The sequence below is a fragment of the Nomascus leucogenys genome, chromosome 3, assembly GCF_006542625.1.
Source record: "Nomascus leucogenys isolate Asia chromosome 3, Asia_NLE_v1, whole genome shotgun sequence".
In the NCBI taxonomy this organism is placed as follows: Eukaryota; Metazoa; Chordata; class Mammalia; order Primates; family Hylobatidae; genus Nomascus; species Nomascus leucogenys.
This window is the reverse complement of record NC_044383.1, coordinates 122,276,030-122,297,356: the sequence shown is the minus strand read 5'-3', so window position 1 is coordinate 122,297,356 and position 21,327 is coordinate 122,276,030. Positions and strand designations below refer to the sequence as shown.

Below are 21,327 nucleotides of genomic sequence, written 5' to 3'. Positions count from 1 at the left end.
CTCTAACTTTTCTGACTGTTGATCTCGGCTCCAATTTTTCAGATGGCCAGACCAACTCTGGCTCTCCCAATATTCAGTATCCTCAAGTTTTGTGTCTTCTTTTATATGAAATCTGTGGATTTACACTTTCATCTCTACAGCCATCACAGTCTGCAGCCTGATTACATTTCTTTGGATTCATTAGACCTGTGTCTCCTACATATGGATGTTAGTTAATTTTCTCAAACACTGTTTTATCCGGTTCACCTTTTTTGCAAAATTCTCTAGAGACCCTCTGCTTAATGAGACAAGTTTGAATTCTTTACCTTGACATTCCAAGCCTTTCTCTCTAGTTAATGAACTTTATTTGCTACTTTCTGGACCTTCTTCCTACTTAATGACGTTATGTCCTCATATGTAGGTCAGTCTCCCTTATAGACAACTCCTTAATCAGTCAACACTCCGTCTTATCTTTCAGGGTTTAGCACAAGACCATAAAGCCTTCTTCTGCTCAGGGTACTTCAGTAATCTCTGCCTTCTCTTGTCTCTGATTATTGTTACTTATTTTAGAATTAGATCATTTACTCTGTTGTATGGTACTTGGTGTAATGTTTATTTTCCTTGTCTATGTAATGAGATTGTTTGCTCTTTAAGGGTAGCATAATATCTCATAGTTTCCTTTCTAGCCCTCAGAATTTTCTGCCCAGATATAGCATATAGCAGGTTTCTCCCCCATCTCCCGGGTCCTTGTTGACTTAAAAGGAATTGTTCAGATATTTTTGTTTGGTGTCTCTGGTAGACCCCAGTCCCACTGCTGTCTGTGACAGAACATAGCCATCATACAAAAGGCTATCTCAGTCCTGTGGCGGTTGGTGTGGCACAGAGCACCTTGGTTTCATGGCCTTCTTAGCATAGAGTAGGTGTTCTGTTTGTTGAATGAATAAATGAATGAAAACCCAGAGGAAGTACTGGACTCCCTAACTCAATTTTCTATTTTTCATCCCTGAGATAAAAAGTAATCCATTAAATGATGTCAGGCAGGTTAACAGAAGGCAATGGCTGTTTTTACTTTTAGATGTAGAAGATGAAAATGGTTTCTTTTTGAATATGTTTTTTCTCAGACATATGTTGTATGATTTTTCCTGACTTGTCTGTTTGGATCCCACTAGAATACCTTGTCTTTCAATGACACTTTTATCTAGTTGAGCAAACTTGTTGACAATGTTTTCCTGGTTTCTTAAGTCTTAAAGCATGTTTTATAATGGCCCTAATAGTTGGCCTTAGCATACAGCCCCCTTTTATTTCACTGTTGCTTCCATAATCTGCTTGTGTTTTAACTCCTCCCAGGAAGCCTTCCTTGATTTCCAAGACAGAGTTAATTATTCCCTTCTTGAACTCCTCTGAATCCCATAGATGCATATATTTCTCATATTAGGTATGCTGTTATTATACAGGCATGTATTATTTGGTGTATCACACCACATCCAAATTTATTTGTAAATAAATAGTAGATACAGTAGCTTATGCTACTGTAAATCCCTCAAGGGCAGTGGCCATGTCTCATTCATCTTTGTATCTCCAGCCCTGGTACAATGCCTACCATAGGAGGTGCTCCGTCGAGGGGTAGTAATAGGGAGAGTCGGGACGTCGCCAACTCTGTCTTCTGCAAGCTAGTGGCATTTCAGTGGCTAACCATCCTGCTGCCCTGGCACTTCCGCAGCTGAAGTGCTGGGAGCTTGCAGCCAGAAGCCCTGAGTGCACCATCATGGAGCAAGATCCAGCTCCACTACCACAGCCAGTGCCTTGCCTTTCTTCTAGAGGAAGGTAAATATTGAACTTTGAAATTGTAGGGTGTTACCTTGGCACTCACAAGTGTGAGGAGAAGTCTGAACAAGTCCCAGCGGACACCTCCCTTGTCCGCTTGGGGAACACAGGGCTGGGGGTGGGATAGCATCTTCTCTGCATGACTGAATTCAAATCATCCAATGACATTTTAGTTCAGATTCTTTGCATTTTGTGTAGTTCTTATAGGTGACAGGAAAAGGTATCTGTAAGGTTACTAAAAGGCTATAACTGTCTGCCAAGAATTCTCTCATAGGAAATGGAGTCTGGAAGGAAACTGTCCCTCCATCTTTAAGATGGGGCTATCACCTAGGGCCAGATGATTTCCAGCATACTGAGTGGCTTTCAGTCAACAGTCCTTCGTCGAGAGCGTGTTTTATATGTCAAAGAAAGAATGGCTGCAGGGTATAATATGTTTTAGATGGCAGCTTTAAAAAAATATTTGAGTCTCTGGGTCACTTCTTCATAGAAAGGTTAAAAAATATATATGTTTGTATATATTGGTTCCATTTGGGAAATAATAAGTAAAGGAAAATATTTTTGTAGCTCTACTAAAATGACCTCATGCTTATGCAGTTAAGATGACCCTGACAGGAGAGGCAAGTCTGAAGGAATAGAGTTTTAGAGATCAAGATTAGCAAATTAACAGGCAGGAAAAGCCAAATAGCCAATTAACCTACTACTGCAAAGCCCAGGGGCTGGTCTGGAGCTCTGGGTTCTCTGTGGCAGCGAATACTTGGTGCCCTAAAACCTCAGGCTGAAGCTGTTTCTTTCCTCAAGCTCCACAGTCCCTGAGCATGTTTTCTTTGTATGTCACTTCCTCTGCTGAGCCGGTGTGGAAATCACTTTGTGTTGCTCTGAGATGGTTGCCACGGGAACATCTCAACCTAGTCATTATCTACTCAGGCTGCTGATTATATTAAATCAGGAGACAGAGCTGTAGACGGGGCTGCTGGAGCCGCCTGCTCTGCAGAAGGTTGTAATTGCTTCTGCAACTCTCCCCTCTGGGTCCACAAGTCTCAGAACACTCTTCTCTACATTTTTTCCTCCTTTGTTTCCCCCCTACAAACAGAATTAGTAAATGAAATAAATCTATAGGAAATCGACATTGGGAGAATACAGCCGTTACTTTTCCGTCCCTCCAGTTCTCTGTGTTAGGACATCATCTGGAATAAAAACAATTGTCCCCCTTTTCTCTCTGTTCTGGCTCTTTATGCTTAGGTATAAAGATAACAGTCTTTAAAGATCTATCTTTCCTATGTCCCACACAAACGGTGCTGAGGCCACAGTTTCCTGCTATGTATCCAGAGAAGCTTCAAGAAGTTCATAGAGATGACTCTCTTCTAAATTGTGTAAAATAGAAACAGGAAATGAAATTAGCTTTTAATGAGTCTTATGTATTTCTATTGATCTAGATGAATCCCTAATGAAAATGATTTTCTAATCTTTATTCCTGGAATGCATATGATATGGTATTATTTTTAACTGTCAAAATTGTACATATTTATGGTATACAACATATTTCAAGATCTATATGTATATATACACACACACATTGTGGAATGGCTAAGTAAAGCTAAATAACTTATTCATTACCTCACATACTTATTTTTTGTGATGAGATAATTTAAAACCTACTCTGTTAGCAATTTTCAAGTATATGTTTGTTATTAACTATAGACACTATATTATACAATAGATCTTTTAAACTTATTCCTGCATAAGGAATAAACTTATTCCTGATCTTTGAGAAACATTAAATTGAAATACTCTTTTGTGGGAAAACCTATATAAGCAGTTGACCTTGTAATTTAGTGTCCAAATCAGGACACTCTGGGAATGAAAGATGGCACTATTAATAAATACTCCTGAACAACAGGTGCAAACTAGGACTATGCCAGGCAAACCAAGAGTCACCTTATATGCAGACAACAGGTACATGAAATTGGTAGTACTGTGTTTCCCTCTGCCCCAAACATGTGCTTCCCCTCCCCACAAAAATAATCTCTTCCAGAAGAATGTGCAAGTAGAAATTATAACTTTAAATTGGAATTTAAAATCTGCATCAGTAACAGAGGTTCCCTCTCTGTTTATTCTTCTGTTCATAAAAATTTAGTCAACGTGAGTCCATTCTTGAAAGTAAAGTGATGGCACTGGAAATTGAACAGAAAAAAAAAGACATTAACAAAGGTAAACACACCGGACTGAATGCGCTTGTGGCTTTGTCAAAAAGCTCTTTTAAATCTGTTTAAAAAAATCTAAGTTAAGGATTGGCAACCTTGTTCTGTAAAGGGCCATAGGTTGAGTATTTTGGAGTTTGTGGGGGGTGGTTTGTAGACCACACAGTTTCTGTGCAACTACTTTGCCACTGTTTCAGTGACAGCAGTCATAGATGTCATATAAACAAATGGACATAGCAATATCCCAGTAAAATTTTATTTACCAAAACAGGCAGGAGAAGGGGACATATTTGGTGTGTGGACAGTCATTTGTCCACTTCTGTTCTAGTTATCCATTTTAACGCCTAGAAACCTTGTTCCGGTTGAAGACAAGTAATATTAGATTTTAATTCTGACGTCCCCTGCCCTCCTGTGACAGACTGGGGCTGTGACTAATGGGACCAATGGGGAAATGCATGGGCCTCACTATTTAGTATACATTTCTGCTCTTGCGTGCTCCAGTGATTCAATGCATATACTGAGGTGGGTGGGGGAGGGACACCCACCCAGCGACACATTGGAAAGGGGATGGCAGTTGTGTGGGTTTCACTAACATTTTGGAAGGAAGGCTGCAGGGATGCAGAGCTGGGGAGTGACGGCTATGGTGATTTGGTTTTTCCTATAAATGGTTTAAAAAAATCCTAGATTAGATTTTACTGTGGGAGAGAGAACAAAACTGCAAGCACCCGAGGAAAATGAAGTTTGGGGTCTGTGCCCACACTGGGAAAAACTTGACTCAAAATTAAGGTAAGTGATCTAAAGAATCACTTTAAACTAGTTGAGCTCTTACAGTGTAGAATAAGAATGAGCTGGTAAAAAGAAAAGTTCTAAGACAAAATCCCCAAATGTCCCAAGATGTTTCCCTTTAGGCATAAAGCACTCACTAACAACTCAGGCAAACCACAACAAGGACGTGAATGATATTAAAGAGAATTAAATAGACAGTATATGAAGTAGTAGGAGATATGACATATATACCTTATGTGACTGTGCATAACACAGATGTTCATACATCTCTGCTCCATGGTGACAAGCTGCTGTAATTGTAAACTAAATTAGGAACCGTGGAGGGTGACCGCAGTAATGTTATCTGTTCTAGTTTCAACTCACCAACGGGGTCTATGGTGCATTATACCAAGAGGTAAATCGTATCACAAAGGAAAATCTTAGAGGCCTTCGTTCCTACCTGTGTTGTTCAGTTAAACACAGGGGATGATTTATATTCATAGTTATTTAATATAATGTTTTTCACGAGACCCTTTAATAATTGGTAAGTTAACTATAGTTAGTAAATGATCAATAGCAATTGATCGTCTTTAGGATCTGATAGTCTATTTAGGGATAAAGAGAAGATTGTCTTCAGGATCTTATAGTCTATTTGGGGTGTGTTTGATACATTAAAAAAAACTGGAGACCACCTATAAAGGAAATATGCTAAAGGAAAATTAATATTGCATCTGCAATATGTTACAGAGTAAGAGACATGGGTGAAAGAAAGAGTTATCCAGAATGGAATGCTGAGGAGACCCTAAAGGGAATTTCAGGGTGGATGGCCAGCACTGTCACCCAACGAGTGGAGGACCGTGAGCACCAGGTGGGCTGAAATGGGGGTAGATGGGCAGGCAGCATCCAGGGCCAGGGAAACGAGGCTGGGGTTGAGCCCAGGCACTCAGAAGTCCTGGAGGATCTCCAGCAGAGGGGAGACAGGATAGCAGCTGCTGGAAGATGATCTCTTACATGGTGAACAATATGACACTGAAATATTATCTGCAATGAGTTTCTCTTTAAATGTTATTTATTTTTGTAGTTGTTTTTCAGATTACAAAACAGGCAAATTGTAAAAAAAAAAAAAAAAAAAAAAAAGTGTTGCAGAATCCTATGATGTAGATAATTAAATATTCCACTGTCCCACCTGCAAAGATAACCACCATTAGCAGTAAAGTTGCTTATTAACACTGGGATTAAGGTTTTAAAATAATGAAACTTTGGAATTATAAACAGAAATATCCCCTTATTTTCCTAATTCCTTTGTGGTTCATATTAGAAACCATGAACTAACACTCATCTACTATTGAAAAGAGGCCTTTTGGTTGTTTTCTCCCCCCGACTTTCCAAATGGGATGCTGTTGGAGAGTTCTGGTCTATATGAAACAGTGAAATGGAACCCCTTGTTCATCCTTGTCCTGCTTGGAGAAACCACATGCCTAGGACCTGGAAATCCATTCAGTCTAGAGACTGTCAAAGGTGTAACTTCTATGGGTAGCTGGAACAGCCCATTCAGGGTATAAGGAAAGGTCAGAGAGACCATTAGAGCTCCCGCAGGCTGTATCCCATATTGCATTGGTCTAATGGCTCAATTCGGTCTTCCAAAAAGCATTTTTGAGGGTCTGGGTAGGGAAGGTTATCTCTAGTGTGGAAAGAATTACTCCAAGTCTCTGTGTCCCTGAAAGTGCTAAAAAAACAGACACTGCACATTGATATGGGAGATTAACAAGCCAGAAGAAATACAAACATGCCACCTACTATTGGCCTCTCAAGGATCGAAGGATCAGAAATAACAAGTTCTAATTTCTCCTAGTAATTTCCAGGGGTTGAAGTAAATCAAATGACCTCTTTAGCTGAGCTTATTTATGTCAAAGGAAAGTAATATTCTTTGGGTATAATCTAGCACTTCGAAATTCATAGATGGGAAGTGATATGAGAACCAAACACTGAAAACCTTGGAGCAAATTGTGAAATTTATCCACTTGCTCTTCCACCTCCCCCACAAGTCTACAGTGAAGGATGATTATGATCATTATAAGGCATGAAATCTGGAGGGATGATCGGTCACTGGTTTGGGTTTGCAAAGGAACCTAAGATTAAGAAAATTGTGGACCGAAGGTTGAGCAAAACTCCTGATGAGGAGTAGTTTAGGGAGGGGAAGGTAGAAGTCAATGAACTTGTAAGGTTCAAGGGAGAAAGCAGCAGATGCTTTGGATTTTGCCATGGTGAAGAGTTTTACCAGGAAGGCAAGAATAGACCTCAAGGATTTATATTAGACGAAGAAGTGAGAATTCCATAACAGGTAGGTTACTAAGGGCAACTGTAGAAGAGGTTTCCCTGTAGGGTTTTAAAAACAAAATGGAATCTCACCTAGTCTAGCTCTGGCTGAAGGTAGAGAGAATGTGCTGGAAAATGAAAATAGTAGCTTCCCTGTATAGGGCATCACAGTTTTTAAGACTTACACTTTTATAAAAAAAATTTTATTCTTTTTGAGACAGGCTGGAAAGGCAGTGGTGCGATCTTGGCTCACTGCAGCCTCGACCTCCTGGGATCAAGCTATTCTCTCACCTCAGCCCCCAATTAAGTAGCTGGGACTACAGGCTGCGCCACCATACCCAGCTAATTTTTTGATTTTTTGTAGAGATAAGGTCTCACTATGTTGCCCAACTCCTGGGCTGAAGCAATCCTCCCACCTTGGCCTCCCGAAGTGCTGGGATTACAGGCGTGAGCCACAATGCCTGGCCAGAGATTTATACTCATTTGACCCTCACTGAAGCTCTGAGAGGCAGGGCAGGGCCAGAATTACTTCACTTGTGAGGAAATTCAAAGACAAAGGGTTAAGTTCTAGTTGGCAGAAGAGAGATTCAGGAAGGAAGGCAGACCCCAGAAGGTTTTGAAGTTCAGAGGGAAATGAGGATTTTTTTTTTTCTTTTTGAAGAAAACGTTTGTTCCTTTCCAGGTACACTTGATTACTCACTGTTAAGTAGGCGGAAGTCAATGAATGGGTAGGAGCCACGGCGTTCAGCAGGAACCCCCGTCTGACCCCTTAGTCGTATATCTCCTAGAAAACAGAAAATCCAAACAAAGGCTTGAAAACATTGCCACGTGCATTCACTTTTCCCCTGTAAATCCTCAATGAAAGCAACCCCAGATGTCAGGAGAAAAATGGTTCCCTTTCACCATACCGAAGAGAGTGCATGTGGTAAAGGGATATTTAATGCTGAGTGTAATGAGGTTGGCAATACACTAACAAGGATCACGGGTCTCTTGTATGTGCTTAGAAGATGGGTCTGTGAAAATCACAGCAACTTACAAAGTTCCAAAAAAAGACAAAAGTCTTTTTATGCTTCCCAGGGCCACAGAGACAAAGACTCTGAATCCAGAAGGACAAATGGATGTTGCATTGTAGCTTCCGTTCTTGGACGTGTTAATCACCCAGACTATAATTTTTCTTTGTTCCGGCACAATTGTTTTCTGACTGGCATCCACCTTCCTTTTTTCCAGATTGTATCATTAATGTGCTTTAGAATCGGCTCACAGGCTAGCCTTGCTCCAGGCACTCGGCCACTCTTGCACACAGGATAGTCTGTAGGGTTTCTAGTACTTATTTATTTGTAGGTTTCCTTTATATGTATATATATATATATATATTTTTTTTTTTTTTTTTTTTTTGAGGTGGAGTCTTGCTTTGTTGCCAGGCTGGAGCGCAGTGGCACGATCTTGGCTCACTGCAACCTCTGACTCCCGAGTTCAAGCGATTCTCCTGCCTCAGCCTCCCGAGTAGCTGGGACTACAGGCGCACGCCACCATGCCTGGCTAATTTTTGTATTTTTAGTAGAGATGGGGTTTCACCATGTTGGCCAGGATGGTCTTGATCTTTTGACCTCGTGATCCACCCGCCTCGGCCTCCCAAAGTGCTGGGATTACAGGCATGAGCCACCACGCCCGGCTGGTTTCCTTTAATATTTAATATCGGCGTTCGTTTTCCTTTTTGGTATGTGTCCTGCCTTTCTCTTCAGGGCAGGCAATGGAGTAGAGTGGAAAGAGCATGGACTTTAGAACAAGGTCGGCCTTGGAGAAACCTGGCCCAGACGCTTGCTACCTGTGTGATCTTGGCAGATTTATTTCTCTGAGCCTCAGACACCTCATTTATAAAATAAAGTTAAGACCCACTTCGAAGTCTCCTTGTCAGAGAACCTAAAATAATACTCACTGCCTGGCAATAAATGCTGGTTTGCTTCCTTCTAAACTGCAAAGCAGGGATCATGCGTATCATGTTATTTACATTTCTCCATAGCACTTTGAATGCTGTCTGGTACTTAATGGATTCTAAGTGAATGTTCTCTGTTGACAAGAGTAGAAATAAAGACCAAATTTACCAGTTATTATATATAATATGGAATCAGAGGAGAGGTAGAAATACGTGAGACATAATATATCTCTGGAAGAACTGAATCAGGGAAGGTTTCAATTCCAGTAGTAATGGGTACACTCCCATAAATCACCTTTTTCCCAAACTAAGGTGGCACTGGGGCCCCAGCCTGGGAGCTGAAAGGAAGAACATTCCTCTCTCCTTCCTTTCCTAGTTCCTGGAGGAACTCAGGGCCTGAGTGAGATCCCCATCAGCTGCAACTCATGCAGCTGATATGCTTAAAATGTCCCTCACAGATGGGCCTTGAGTGTACTTGGAGTTGTAAAATGCAAGCCATGAGCTCTTGGGCTGTTCTCTGCTTTGAATTTTATATTGATGCCTTCTTTAATGCTTCGTATAATCTGATATTACATTGCCATATTGATATGAAAGAATATTGTAATTTATGGATAAATGTTATAAACCAAAGGGAGAGGAAGAGGAAATAGATGGAAAAGTACTTTTATAGGTCTGAATATAAACTTACATCAATGAGGGTAAAGCTGTTAGCTTTAAAAAAACGTACTTATGTATTTTGATATGGGGTGGCTGGTCAATAAAGAAAAGCTACCAAGAAAAGTTGAAGTGTTTTTCTCTCCTCAGCAGTTGTCTTGAACACTCTATGTTTACAAAGCACTTGCACAACATGACAGTATATTTATCTTCTTGTTTTTTCTCATTGGATCTTCATAATAACCCTGTGAGGAGAGACACCTTTATTCTCTTTACTTTATAAATAAGAAAAATAGAGGCTCAGAGAAGAATGGTTGTGAAGGACTACTATTCGCTCTGTAGTCCCAGGTAAGGGCACAAGCCCCTTAAAGTCCTGATATAGTAAATATTTATGGACTTTAATTGAGCTGCCTAAGTTTATGGTGCTTTCAGCTTATAGTCAGTGGGGCTAGCACTTAAATTTAGGCTGTTAGACTTCATAGGCAGAGCTCTTTCCACAATATCATTGGTTTCTAACCTTGTTAGAAACACACACCTTAGGGAGTGTGTAGACCTCGTTTTTAAAATGAAAAAAGAAATGAAAATCTTAGATCCTCACATAAAATAAGTTGTAGTTTTAATATCAATTGAGAAAATACAGCATGTTAAAATGATATAACAGACTCACTGACTTTAAATAAATTCATGTTTTACAATGGTAAGAAGGGAGACATACAGTAAAAACGATGCATGGAGGAGAAATGGTAAGAAGGGAGACATACAGTAAAAACGATGCATGGAGGAGACTGTGTGGATTTTGTCTACAAAGCTGGCTGGGCTTGTGGATTTGTTGACCTGTTGCTGTAATCTCATGGCCTCCTTCCAGCACTTTCACGCTCACCTTTTGGAAATCACTTCTCCATTGGTATTTTCTTGTCAGTATTACCACAGAGTTCCTCTTAACTTTGTAGCTATGAGGCTACCATTTCCCCAGAAAGTGTCTGTGTAATATTGACGAAGGTTTTAATGCCTGTGACAGGATTTTTTCCTGATCTCCACCCAAGAGTCTAGGGCAGAGGAGGCCCATTATTACGCAAGGTTTTAGATTCAGGGAAACTGAGGAGGAGTACCCTGTGGCCAAATGGATGAAGGGAGGGCAATACACTGGGAACCTGGGGGCTCCTGTACTGAGAGGACCAACATTTTGCCATCTTGGGTAACCCTGGATGAATCAGTAATCCCTTTGAAGTCCAGTTGTCTAATATTTAAATTGCGTAAATCATAGCAATTTTGTCTACATCACCGAGTTGTTGTAAGGAAATTATAAGGTATGTGAAAATAATACGGTAGATAACATTCATTGAATACTTACACTGTGCTGAGCATTTTACATGTATTATCTCACATCATCAACCCAACAACCCAAAGTAGTTGTTATTATTATTATTTGACTATTTTGCAGATGAGGAAACAAAGCTAATGGAAATTTGATAATTTGTTCAGACTCATAGAGGTAGTAAGTGCAGAGCTTATGCTTAAACTCAGAACTGACTTGAAACCTCATGTTCTTAACCACTCTCCTACATTATCAAGATGAGAAATTGTTTAAACAGGCCAGCATTAACTTTTTCTTACATAATGTATGCTTTGATTGCTGTTTGCTGATAAACCAAATATACAGTCATCATGATTTGTGGAAAAAGAATACCAGGAGAATCCCACTCCCTTGATGAGTTCACGGTTCAATCAAAGAGCAGTTCAGTGGAAATGGGCTGTACAAGCAAGACAACCAAATCCTGTCCTGGATCAACAAGGAATCTCTTACTTTCAAGTAAGAAAGCAATTATTAAACATATTCTTCAGCAGAACTGAAATTAGCTGGCAACAAATTTTCACACTGCATCCTACTTTGGGAAGAAGAGACAAGTAACAGTGGAGCCAGGTGAGAGCAAAGATAGCTAAACAAGCAAACAAACCCAAACAAATCAGCAGTGACAACAAATAAGGAAACCATACCTGGAAGATTCCATTTCAGTGCTGACACTGTCCTTAACTACATTGCGCTTGGAGAAGCTGATTCCTCATAAACCTAACAATGCCCCTTTGGTGTAGTAAATAATCATTTTCAAAAGGATGAAATCATGTTAAAAATACCAGTAAGGCAGGAGGCAGGACAATTGTAAGTATGCTAACAATGCATCTGAGAAATTTCACAACATGAAAACAGTTCAATACAAACACACCAGGCATTCCCAATCTGAAGCATTCTATTTAATGGAAGCACTCATGTAGCAAGATTTATGTGTTAATGGTGTATTTCTAATATAGAAAGTTTTCTTTCCTTCTCCCTGCTTTAAGGAGCCTGTTCTGATATTAAATTGCTTTAATACGCTGGTGGAAAGAGAGAATTAATTCAGTAACAACAGTCTGCTCAGAGGAGCAGAGGCTACTGGGCTGTTTTCCGAGGGACAGAACAAGCGGTATCCTGCCTAGCTGCTTTTCCTGGCCCAGGGTCTCAGGCAATCATCTATTTACCTAAGGCCTTATATCCAAGCTAAACAATTATTTTGACTATTCATTAAGTCCTTGTTTAACTTAAGCAACTTGTTTTTTTTTCTTCTGGCAAATGAAAGGTGCTGTGGAAGCTGGTAGGAAGCTTTGACAGCCTAGAGTCATGTCCCCAGTCTGTTCTTATTGTGTTCCAAAAGGAAACAAACAGCAGGGGCATTCTGATTTTGAAAGGGCTGCTGCTTTTTTTGCCCCTTCAGGCTGACAACATCACATGTCATCCCCTGTACTGAAGGCTGCAAACAGGCCCAGAGCTGAGCTGAATTGCCCCAGGAGCCACGACCTGACCTGACGACAGCCCCTCACCCTCCCTGAGGACAGGGCTCCGGAATGGACCTCTTGCTTACTTGGCCTCTCGTGCTGCCCCTGGTTAATAAAAGCTTGTGCTAGGAAGCAGATGTCTATGTGGCCTCTTATGTAACTGGCAAAGAGGGTGGAGACTCTGACAGCGATGACAACTTACAGTGGCTGAAACACGGGCCATGTGACAAGAACCAGACTCTGGCTCCTGTCGGGGGATGTCAAGGTCATTTCAGGGTGAGGAAAAGGTGTCAGGGACAGAGCAGTAGCTACTGGGCTTTCATGGCATCTGAGATGAATGAAGAAGATAGTGACGTTTTTGGTATAAACAGGTTGCACGGAATATGGGATAGAGATTCATAGCAGGGGCAACACTAAGGAACCAGGAAGATGAGATAGTGCTGGTATCAGAAAGATGAAGCTGCAAAGCAGCCCAAATATGGTGGGAAAGAAGCAGCTCTCATGAAAGGTATTCCTTTGAGCTTGCTGAGCACATTACTAATTCATGTCACTGCCACCACTTGCAAAATAAAGACAGAGAAAACCCAGATCCCAAATCTCAGACAACTTTCACCATACTGCACATCTCAGCTGGAAGCTTTGTTTATTTCAGCTGACTACTCTCCAAATTAACTAAGTGAACGATTTCTCCGAAGATGTTTATCTGGCCTAAAAGAGAGGAGGAAGGTTGTGCAATTTAATCACTCCATAGATTTATGGGATAGCACAAGCAGCCAGTTCAGATAACTCAGGCAGAGATTATTGTTCTGAGTACCATGATCTTACAGGAGGAACCCAAGATGGCTGATTAGACCCAAATTTCCCCTGTGGGGGTTCAATCTTCCACTTTCTTGAGTGACGCTGGGCCTGTCTGGTTACTAAGGACTATGTGCTGAACTGGCTAAGTAGGAGGCTTCCTGTCCATTGGTCTGTTTCACTAGCTGTGTATTCCTGGGCTGTCGGTGAGAGAGCTTTGTATGTAGGAAAGAGGCAAACCAGGAGTTAGTCGTCCAGAAACCACATTTTTGGCAAAAGGAATGAAACACAATTTTCTCTGCATGTGAAAAAAGTTCTTTCTTCTCTTCTTAAAAATCTTGATTTGTATATCAAAATCAGAGAAAAGGGAAATTTCACCAAGTTAGAGTTGCCAAACAATACTGCACCACCTTGCATCTTTAGCTTAAAATGATGACTTTTTGACAAATGTGCATTTTGGAACTTGAATGCTGCAAAAGTGAATATATAAATAGTAGTGTGTTTGTTTTCTAAAGAAGGTAAGGGAGGTTTTAGACTAGTGTCAACAAGAGCTATCCTCATTTTTGAGCTTGATAGTTTTTCAGAGGGAAAATGAGAAAAAAGTAAGCTTCAATCACCGGGAACACAGGAGTCTCATAAAAAAAGATATTGAACAAGAAGCAGCGGGAATGCCCAAGGAGAATTTCAAAAGCTGTAAAAGAACTTAAAAGAACACAAAGACATGTCGTCTTATTAAAGGTTGGGTAGAAGGAGAACAACTTGAGGAGTCAACTTGGGGACTACGTAATCTGGGTCTGCCTTCAGTAATGAAAACACAGATGGGTATAAGATTATGCATCATTCATATATTTCTGGGATAATACTTTTAATCTCCAGAATCTCAACCAAGCAAAGTTTGTTGTTTTTTAGAAATGCATTATATATAAATTGCTTAGCACAGGGCCTGGCACATAGTTGGTACTCAAAAACCAGTAGCTATTGTTCTTACTTAGTTACCATTCTTCTGAAATTCTGTGTTCCTTCCCACCCCCCCACCCACCCCCTACCAGCTCCTTAATTGCTGGTATTTTTAGGAGGATTTTCTAAGTGTCAGGATCTGTTTGAAGGGCTTTATGTGTATGAGCACCTTTAGTCCTTGTGACAAGCCCCAGCCATAGGTGTGTGTATCATCCCCACTGTCCTGAGGAGCACAGAGAGCTTATAAAAGTGACTAAATTGGGATTCCAGGTGCCCTCAGGAGCCCTGGCTCTCTAAAGCACTCCTGCACATGGCCAGCATCTCCATTCTCCACAACAGAGACCAGGAACAACTATGCATGATGTAATTCACAGATCCCTTCAGTCTTCCCAGGCTGTGTTTCTTTTCTCTCTGCTGGACATGCCAGGGTTAATAAAAGTGAGCACCAAAACCATGTCCTGAGGAAAACCGAACATTTATCCTGGTGTTTCTTCACAGCAACATTATAAGCCCAGGACAACAGGTGTGCTGTGGACCACAGCTCGGGACCCATGAACCCCTAGTGGTGCAGGTTAGACTACAGGAAGATGTAGACTCCACTGGAGTGTGCAGGTATCTTGCAGTTTGGTAGAACATTTAGGTATGGGAGTCAGCAAAGGGGCCAGTTCTTGGGCAGGCTCAGAGGGGATCCTAAACTAATTCAGTTCATTTCAACAAATGCTTATGCAAAACATTACACAAAATGTTGAAAAGTAGGTGAAGACAGAAATAGAAACTGCCATTGGAGAATACTACAAACACTTCTACACAAATAAACTAGAAAACCTAGAAGAAATGGATAAATTCCTGGACACATACACCCTCCCAAGACTAAAGCAGGAAGAAGTTGAATCTCTGAATAGACCAATAACAGGTTCTGACATTGAGGCAATAATGAATAGCCTACCAACAAAAAAAGTCCAGGACCAGACGAATTCACAGCCGAATTCTACCAGAGGTACAAAGAGGAGCTGGCACCATTCCTTCTGAAACTATTCCAATCAATAGGAAAAGAGGAAATGCTCTCTAACTCATTTTATGAGGCCAGCATCATCCTGATACCAAAGCCTGGCAGAGACACAACACAAAAAGAGAATTTTAGACCAATATCCCTGATGAACATTGATGCAAAAATCCTAAATAAAATACTGGCAAATCAAATCCAGCAGCACATCAAAAAGCTTATCCACCACGAACAAGTCGACTTCATCCCTGGGATGCAAGGCTGGTTCAACATATGCAAATCAATAAATGTAATCCATCACATAAACAGAACCAACGACAAAAACCACATGATTATCTCAATAGATGCAGAAAAGGCCTTAGACAAAATTCAGCCTTTCATGCTAAAAACTCTCAATAAACTATGTATTGATGGAACGTATCTCAAAATAATAAGAGCTGTTTATGACAATCCCTCAGCCAATATCATACTGAATGGGCAAACCTGGAAGCATTCCCGTTGAAAACCAGCACAAGACAGGGATGCCCTCTCTCACCACTCCTATTCAACATAGTATTGGAAGTTCCGGCCAGGGCAATCAGGCAAGAGAAAGAAAGAAAGGGCATTCTATTAGGAAAAGAGGAAGTCAAATTGTCTCTGTTTGCAGATGACATGATAGCATATTTAGAAAACCCCATCGTCTCAGCCCCAAATCTCCTTAAGCTGATAAGCAACTTCAGCAAAGTCTCAGGATACAAAATCAATGTGCAAAAATCACAAGCATTCCTTTACACCACTAACAGACAAACAGAGAACCAAATCATGAACTCCCATTCACAATTACTACAAAGAGAATAAAATACCCAGGAATCCAACTTACAAGGGATGTGAAGGACTTCTTCAAGGAGAATTACAAACCACTGCTCAACGAAATAAAAGAGGACACAAATAAATGGAAAAACATTCCATGCTCATGGATAGGAAGAATCAATATTGTGAAAATGGCCATACTGCCCAAGGTAATTTATAGATTCAATGCCATCCCCATCAAGCTACCACTGACTTTCTTCATAGAATTGGAAAAAACTACTTTAAATTTCATATGGAACCAACAAGGAGCCTGCATAGCCAAGACAATCCTAAGCAAAGAGAACAAAGCTGGAGGCATCACGTTACCTGACTTCAAACTATACTACAAGGCTGCAGTAACCAAAACAGTATGGTACTGGTACTGAAACAGATATATAGACCAATGGAACAGAACAGAGGCCTCAGAAATAACACCACACATCTGCAACCATCTGATCTTTGACAAACCTGACAAAAACAAGCAATTGGGAAAGGATTCCCTATTTAATAAATGGTGCTGGGAAAACTAGCTAGCCATATGTAGAAAGCTGAAACTGGATCCCTTCCTTACACCTTATACAAAAATTAACTCAAGATGGATTAAAGACTTAAATGTAAGACCTGAAACCACAAAAACCCTAGAAGAAAACCTAGGCAATACCACTCAGGACACAGGCATGGGCAAAGATTTCATGACTAAAACACCAAAAGCAATGGCAACAAAAGCCAAAATAGACAAATGGGATCTAATTAAACTAAAGAGCTTCTGCACAGCAAAAGAAACTACCATCAGAGTGAACAGGCAACCTACAGAATGGGAGAAAATTTTTGCAATCTATCCAGCTAACAAAGGGCTAATATCCAGAATCTACAAAGAACTTAAACAAATTTACAAGAAAAAAAACAACCCCATCAAAAAGTGGACAAAGGATATGAACAGACACTTCTCAAAAGAAGACATTTATGCAGCCAACAGACATATGAAAAAATGCTCATCAGCACTGGCCCACAGAGAAATGCAAATCAAAACCACAATGAGATACCATCTCATGCCAGTTAGAATGGCAATCATTAAAAAGTCAGGAAACAACAGATGCTGGAGAGGATGTGGAGAAGAAATAGAAATGCTTTTACACTGTTGGTGGGAGTGTAAACTAGTTCAACCATTGTGGAAGACAGTGTGGCAATCCCTCAAGGATCTAGAACTAGAAATACCATTTGACCCAGCAGTCCCATTACTGGGTATATACCCAAAGGATTATAAATCATGCTACTATAAAGACACATGCACAGGTATGTTTATTGCAGCACTATTCACAACAGCAAAGACTTGGAACCAACCCAAATGTCCATCAATAATAGACTGGATAAAGAAAATGTGGCACATATGTGCCGTGGAATACTATGTAGCCATAAAAAAGGATGAGTTCATGTCCTTTGCAGGGACATGGATGAAGCTGGAAACCATCATTCTCAGCAAAATATCACAAGGACAGAAAACCAAACACTGCATGTTCTCACTCATAAGTGGGAGTTGAATGATGAGAACACGTGGACACAGGGAAGGGAACATCACACACTGGGGCCTGTTGGGGGTGGGGGGCTGGGGAAGGGATAGTGTTAGGAGAAATACCTAATGTAAATGACGAGTTAATGGCTGCAGCAAACCAACATGGCACGTGTATACCTATGTAACAAACCTGCATGTTGTGCTCATGTACCCTAGAACTTTAATAATAATAATAATAAAAAAGTAGGTGAGGAAAAGGGAAATGCAAAAGTTCATAAGATGTCCTCTTGGCACTCAGATAATTAACAATCCGGAAGACAGTCACAGAAGTGAGTCGACATGGTATAAACTAGGAGAAGTCTCACTTGTAATGATACTGAAATATTTGGGTTTGGGTTCCTCTCTCAGAAGCATTGTGAGGCTTTATTATTTTATATGAATAAGTAACTTGGAAATATCTGGGTTTAAATGGCTTCCTAGCCATCCAGTAAAGTGTTCTTATTAGAATTGAAAGAAAATCATTTACTGTTTAATTTTAAAACTAATTTTTACATTTAAAAGTCCTTCTTCTAGATTGATGATCAAAGGTTTACTTAGACTCTTACACTGTGTCTCCAGTAAGCAGATTTCTCTGAGTATAGGCCAACAGTTTAAATTAATAATGCTCTTTTCAGAAACTAATGTTATTAGGAAAAGATATTCTTCTGATCTGATGAGTGTACTAACTCTCCATTTTGAGTGTCCATTTTCTTTGTAGCCTACTCTCTCTTCTTCCTTTCCTTTCTTTGCCTTCTTCCTCTCTCTCCTTCCCCACTCCTCTTCCTGTATATGTGTGTGTGTGTATCTATCTAATATATAAATATATAAAAATATATAAATATATAAAAATATATAAATACATATAAATATATAAATATATATAAATATATACATAAATATATATAAATATATACATAAATATATATAAATATACATAAATATATAAAAATATATATATAAATATATATAAATATATATATAAATATATATAAATATATATATAAATATATATAAATATATAAAAATATATATATATATATTTTTTTTTTCCCCCAGGAACAAAAGAGAGTTATATTGTGTTACAAAAGTTACAATGTTCTTCTTCACCTTGCCAGGGAGGTTGCTGTGAGGTTCCCTTAAGGGGTGATGTTTGATCTGAGAGCTGGTAAATGAACAGGAGTTAATTTAAGGTGAACATATGTTGTCTTGTCTGGCACAGTTAGTAATAGTGCCACCTTCACACTCAAAAGTATTCTGCTTTAGAACATACCTTGCATGGTCACCCTGAGTGCAGCAATCTAGGCTGTGGGGGCATATTCAGAGGACCTGTGGCAGGAGGATGGCTTATCAGAGAGATCATAACAAAGCCAAGTGTGACATAGCAAGGAGAACAAGGTCGGCGGGATAAGACACGGTGCAAAATGAGGCTGGAGAAGCGTCAGGACTTTGTAGGATAGGCTCTAGAAGATGACTTTAACAGACTTAGGATGATTAAAGAAAAGACTTAGGATGACTTAAGAGAATTCCTGAGAGAATTAGAAAGTCATGAAATGATTTTAATAGAAGGAGAATGTGTTCAGATTTATATATTAAAAACAATTTTGGGTGCAGTATGGAGAAAGGAATGGAAGGGTAAATAATGACTAGGTAGGAAATCATTTTAAGAGTCCAGGTGAGAAAAGATGGTAGTTTGTAGGGTGCTGATGCTGGGAGTGGGAAGTGAATAGGCTTTAGAGATGTTTGGGAGGTAAAACTGACATGGTAAGAAATTTCATATGAGGGCTGAGGGAGAGGTAAGTATCAAGGATCATTCCTAGATTTCTGGTTTGCATAACTGGATGACTGATTGTGCTAGTCACAGTAAAAGGGAATTCTAGAAGGACCCAGTTTGTGGAAAGAAATACATGCCTTCAAGAGATTTCAAAGCAAAAACGTCAAGTAGACAGTTGGACATACGGGTCTGGGGCTTAGGGGGAATTTCTGGGATGGAGATACAAATTTATAAATCAAATAAAACTATGGGTCATCATGAAGTTGCCTAGGAAATGAGCGAGAAGTGAATAGGGTCTAGCATCCAGCCTTGAGTATCTGTAATATTTAATCACTTGTTGGAGGAGGAGGAGTCTGTAAAGGAGAAGTGGGAGCCAGAGATAGGAGGAAAACCAGAATTGTGTCATGGAAGAGAGCGCTTCAAGAGCAAGGGAGTGGTTTCCAGATGGATTTTGTGGAAGAAGCACAACTGAAATGGTGATTGAACAAAGTCCATTGGATTTAGTTGAGTGACTGAAGTGAGTAAGTGAGAGAGAGAGACACAGAGAGAGAGAGAGAGAGAGAGAGAGAGAAGCATAGTCCTTTGGGTATCCCATGGAGTTGGGGAACAAAGAAGGTTTTATTAAGGAGCTGATACTTAAATGGATCTTGAATGATAAGTAAAATTTCAAAAAGCAGCACTTTATTGTATTAGCTTGCAATTGGTAAACTATGATCACGAAATGACATTCTTAGAAAATTATGCTGATCTTAAGAATAAGAGTAATTTCTAAAAATGATATTAATAATAAAATATAATTTGAAAACTGAGGCTAGAATAGTCTATGTCATGAAAATACCTGTACATTTTTGCAAAATATAGTGATAACCTGTCTAACCACTTCCTATCTTTAAATACACTCCAAGAAAAAAAGTACAATGAAAAACACTGCCAAAAAAAAAAAAAAAAAGCATTCATTGGGAAGGAAAAGATGGGCACATTGATGAGAATAAATGTAATTAGTAAGATAAAATACCAAGTAGATCCCAATATCACGGGCAATTTCTTGTTTTTTTGAACTTTGAATAATTTGAGAGAAGCATTTTTATGTATTGTTTGTTTTTATGTGCTTCTGAACTTCCTGATTCTGGCCGGGAACAAGGACAAACTTGCCAAATACTGCAAGAAAAGATGTTGCTGATCACGGATAGGAAATACTCCAAGTCCCAGGAGATAGTCTGTTCTTAGGAGACTTCCACACCAAGTCTGCTGACCAGAGAAGGCCCATTCAACCACCACACTCACCGCTGGAGCCCACTCAGCACCAGGAAGTATTTGGGAGTTCTTCATTCCAGACATCTGTGCCAACATGGCACTTGGGATTCTTTTAAACTCCAAGTGTTGTTCATTTTTTGTTTGTTTTTCAGAAAGGAAACAGATGGCAAAACCTAGACTTGGTAGGGAAGTGGTTGAATTGATTATGTTATACCCAATGTTATAGAATGCTGTTATTAAACACAGTAACGGCCGGGCGCGGTGGCTCACGCTTGTAATCCCAGCACTTTGGGAGGCCGAGGCAGGCAGATCACGAGGTCGGGAGATGGAGACCACGGTGAAACCCCGTCTCTACTAAAAAATTACAAAAAATTAGCCGGGCGTGGTGGCGGGCGCCTGTAGTCCCAGCTACTCGGAGAGGCTGAGGCAGGAGAATGGCGTGAACCCGGGAGGCAGAGCTTGCAGCGAGCCGAGATAGCGCCACTGCACTCCAGCCTGGGTGAGAGTGTGAGACTCCGTCTCAAAAAAACAACAACAAAAAAACACAGTAACATATATTTCTATAGTAATAGGCAGCGTTTATTGAACCTTGAGTGTGTGCTAGGTAATAGTTTAAAATACTTTTCTTGAATTAACTCATGTAATCCTCACGACTCCCTTAGCTCAGTGCTATTATCAATATCATCCTCTGAG

At 40.0% G+C, this 21,327-nt stretch overlaps 1 protein-coding gene across 2 annotated transcripts in view; it reads right to left on the bottom strand.

Moving 5' to 3' along the window:
- The window catches only part of PDE7B (phosphodiesterase 7B), a 344,692-nt gene that overhangs the window by 79,715 nt on the left and 243,650 nt on the right, over nt 1-21,327 (bottom strand). For both annotated transcript variants that reach the window (XM_030809727.1, XM_030809726.1), the window contains one exon: nt 7,783-7,866. In XM_030809727.1, coding sequence (XP_030665587.1) covers nt 7,783-7,866 — 84 coding nt within the window. The remainder of the gene's footprint in view (nt 1-7,782; nt 7,867-21,327) is intronic.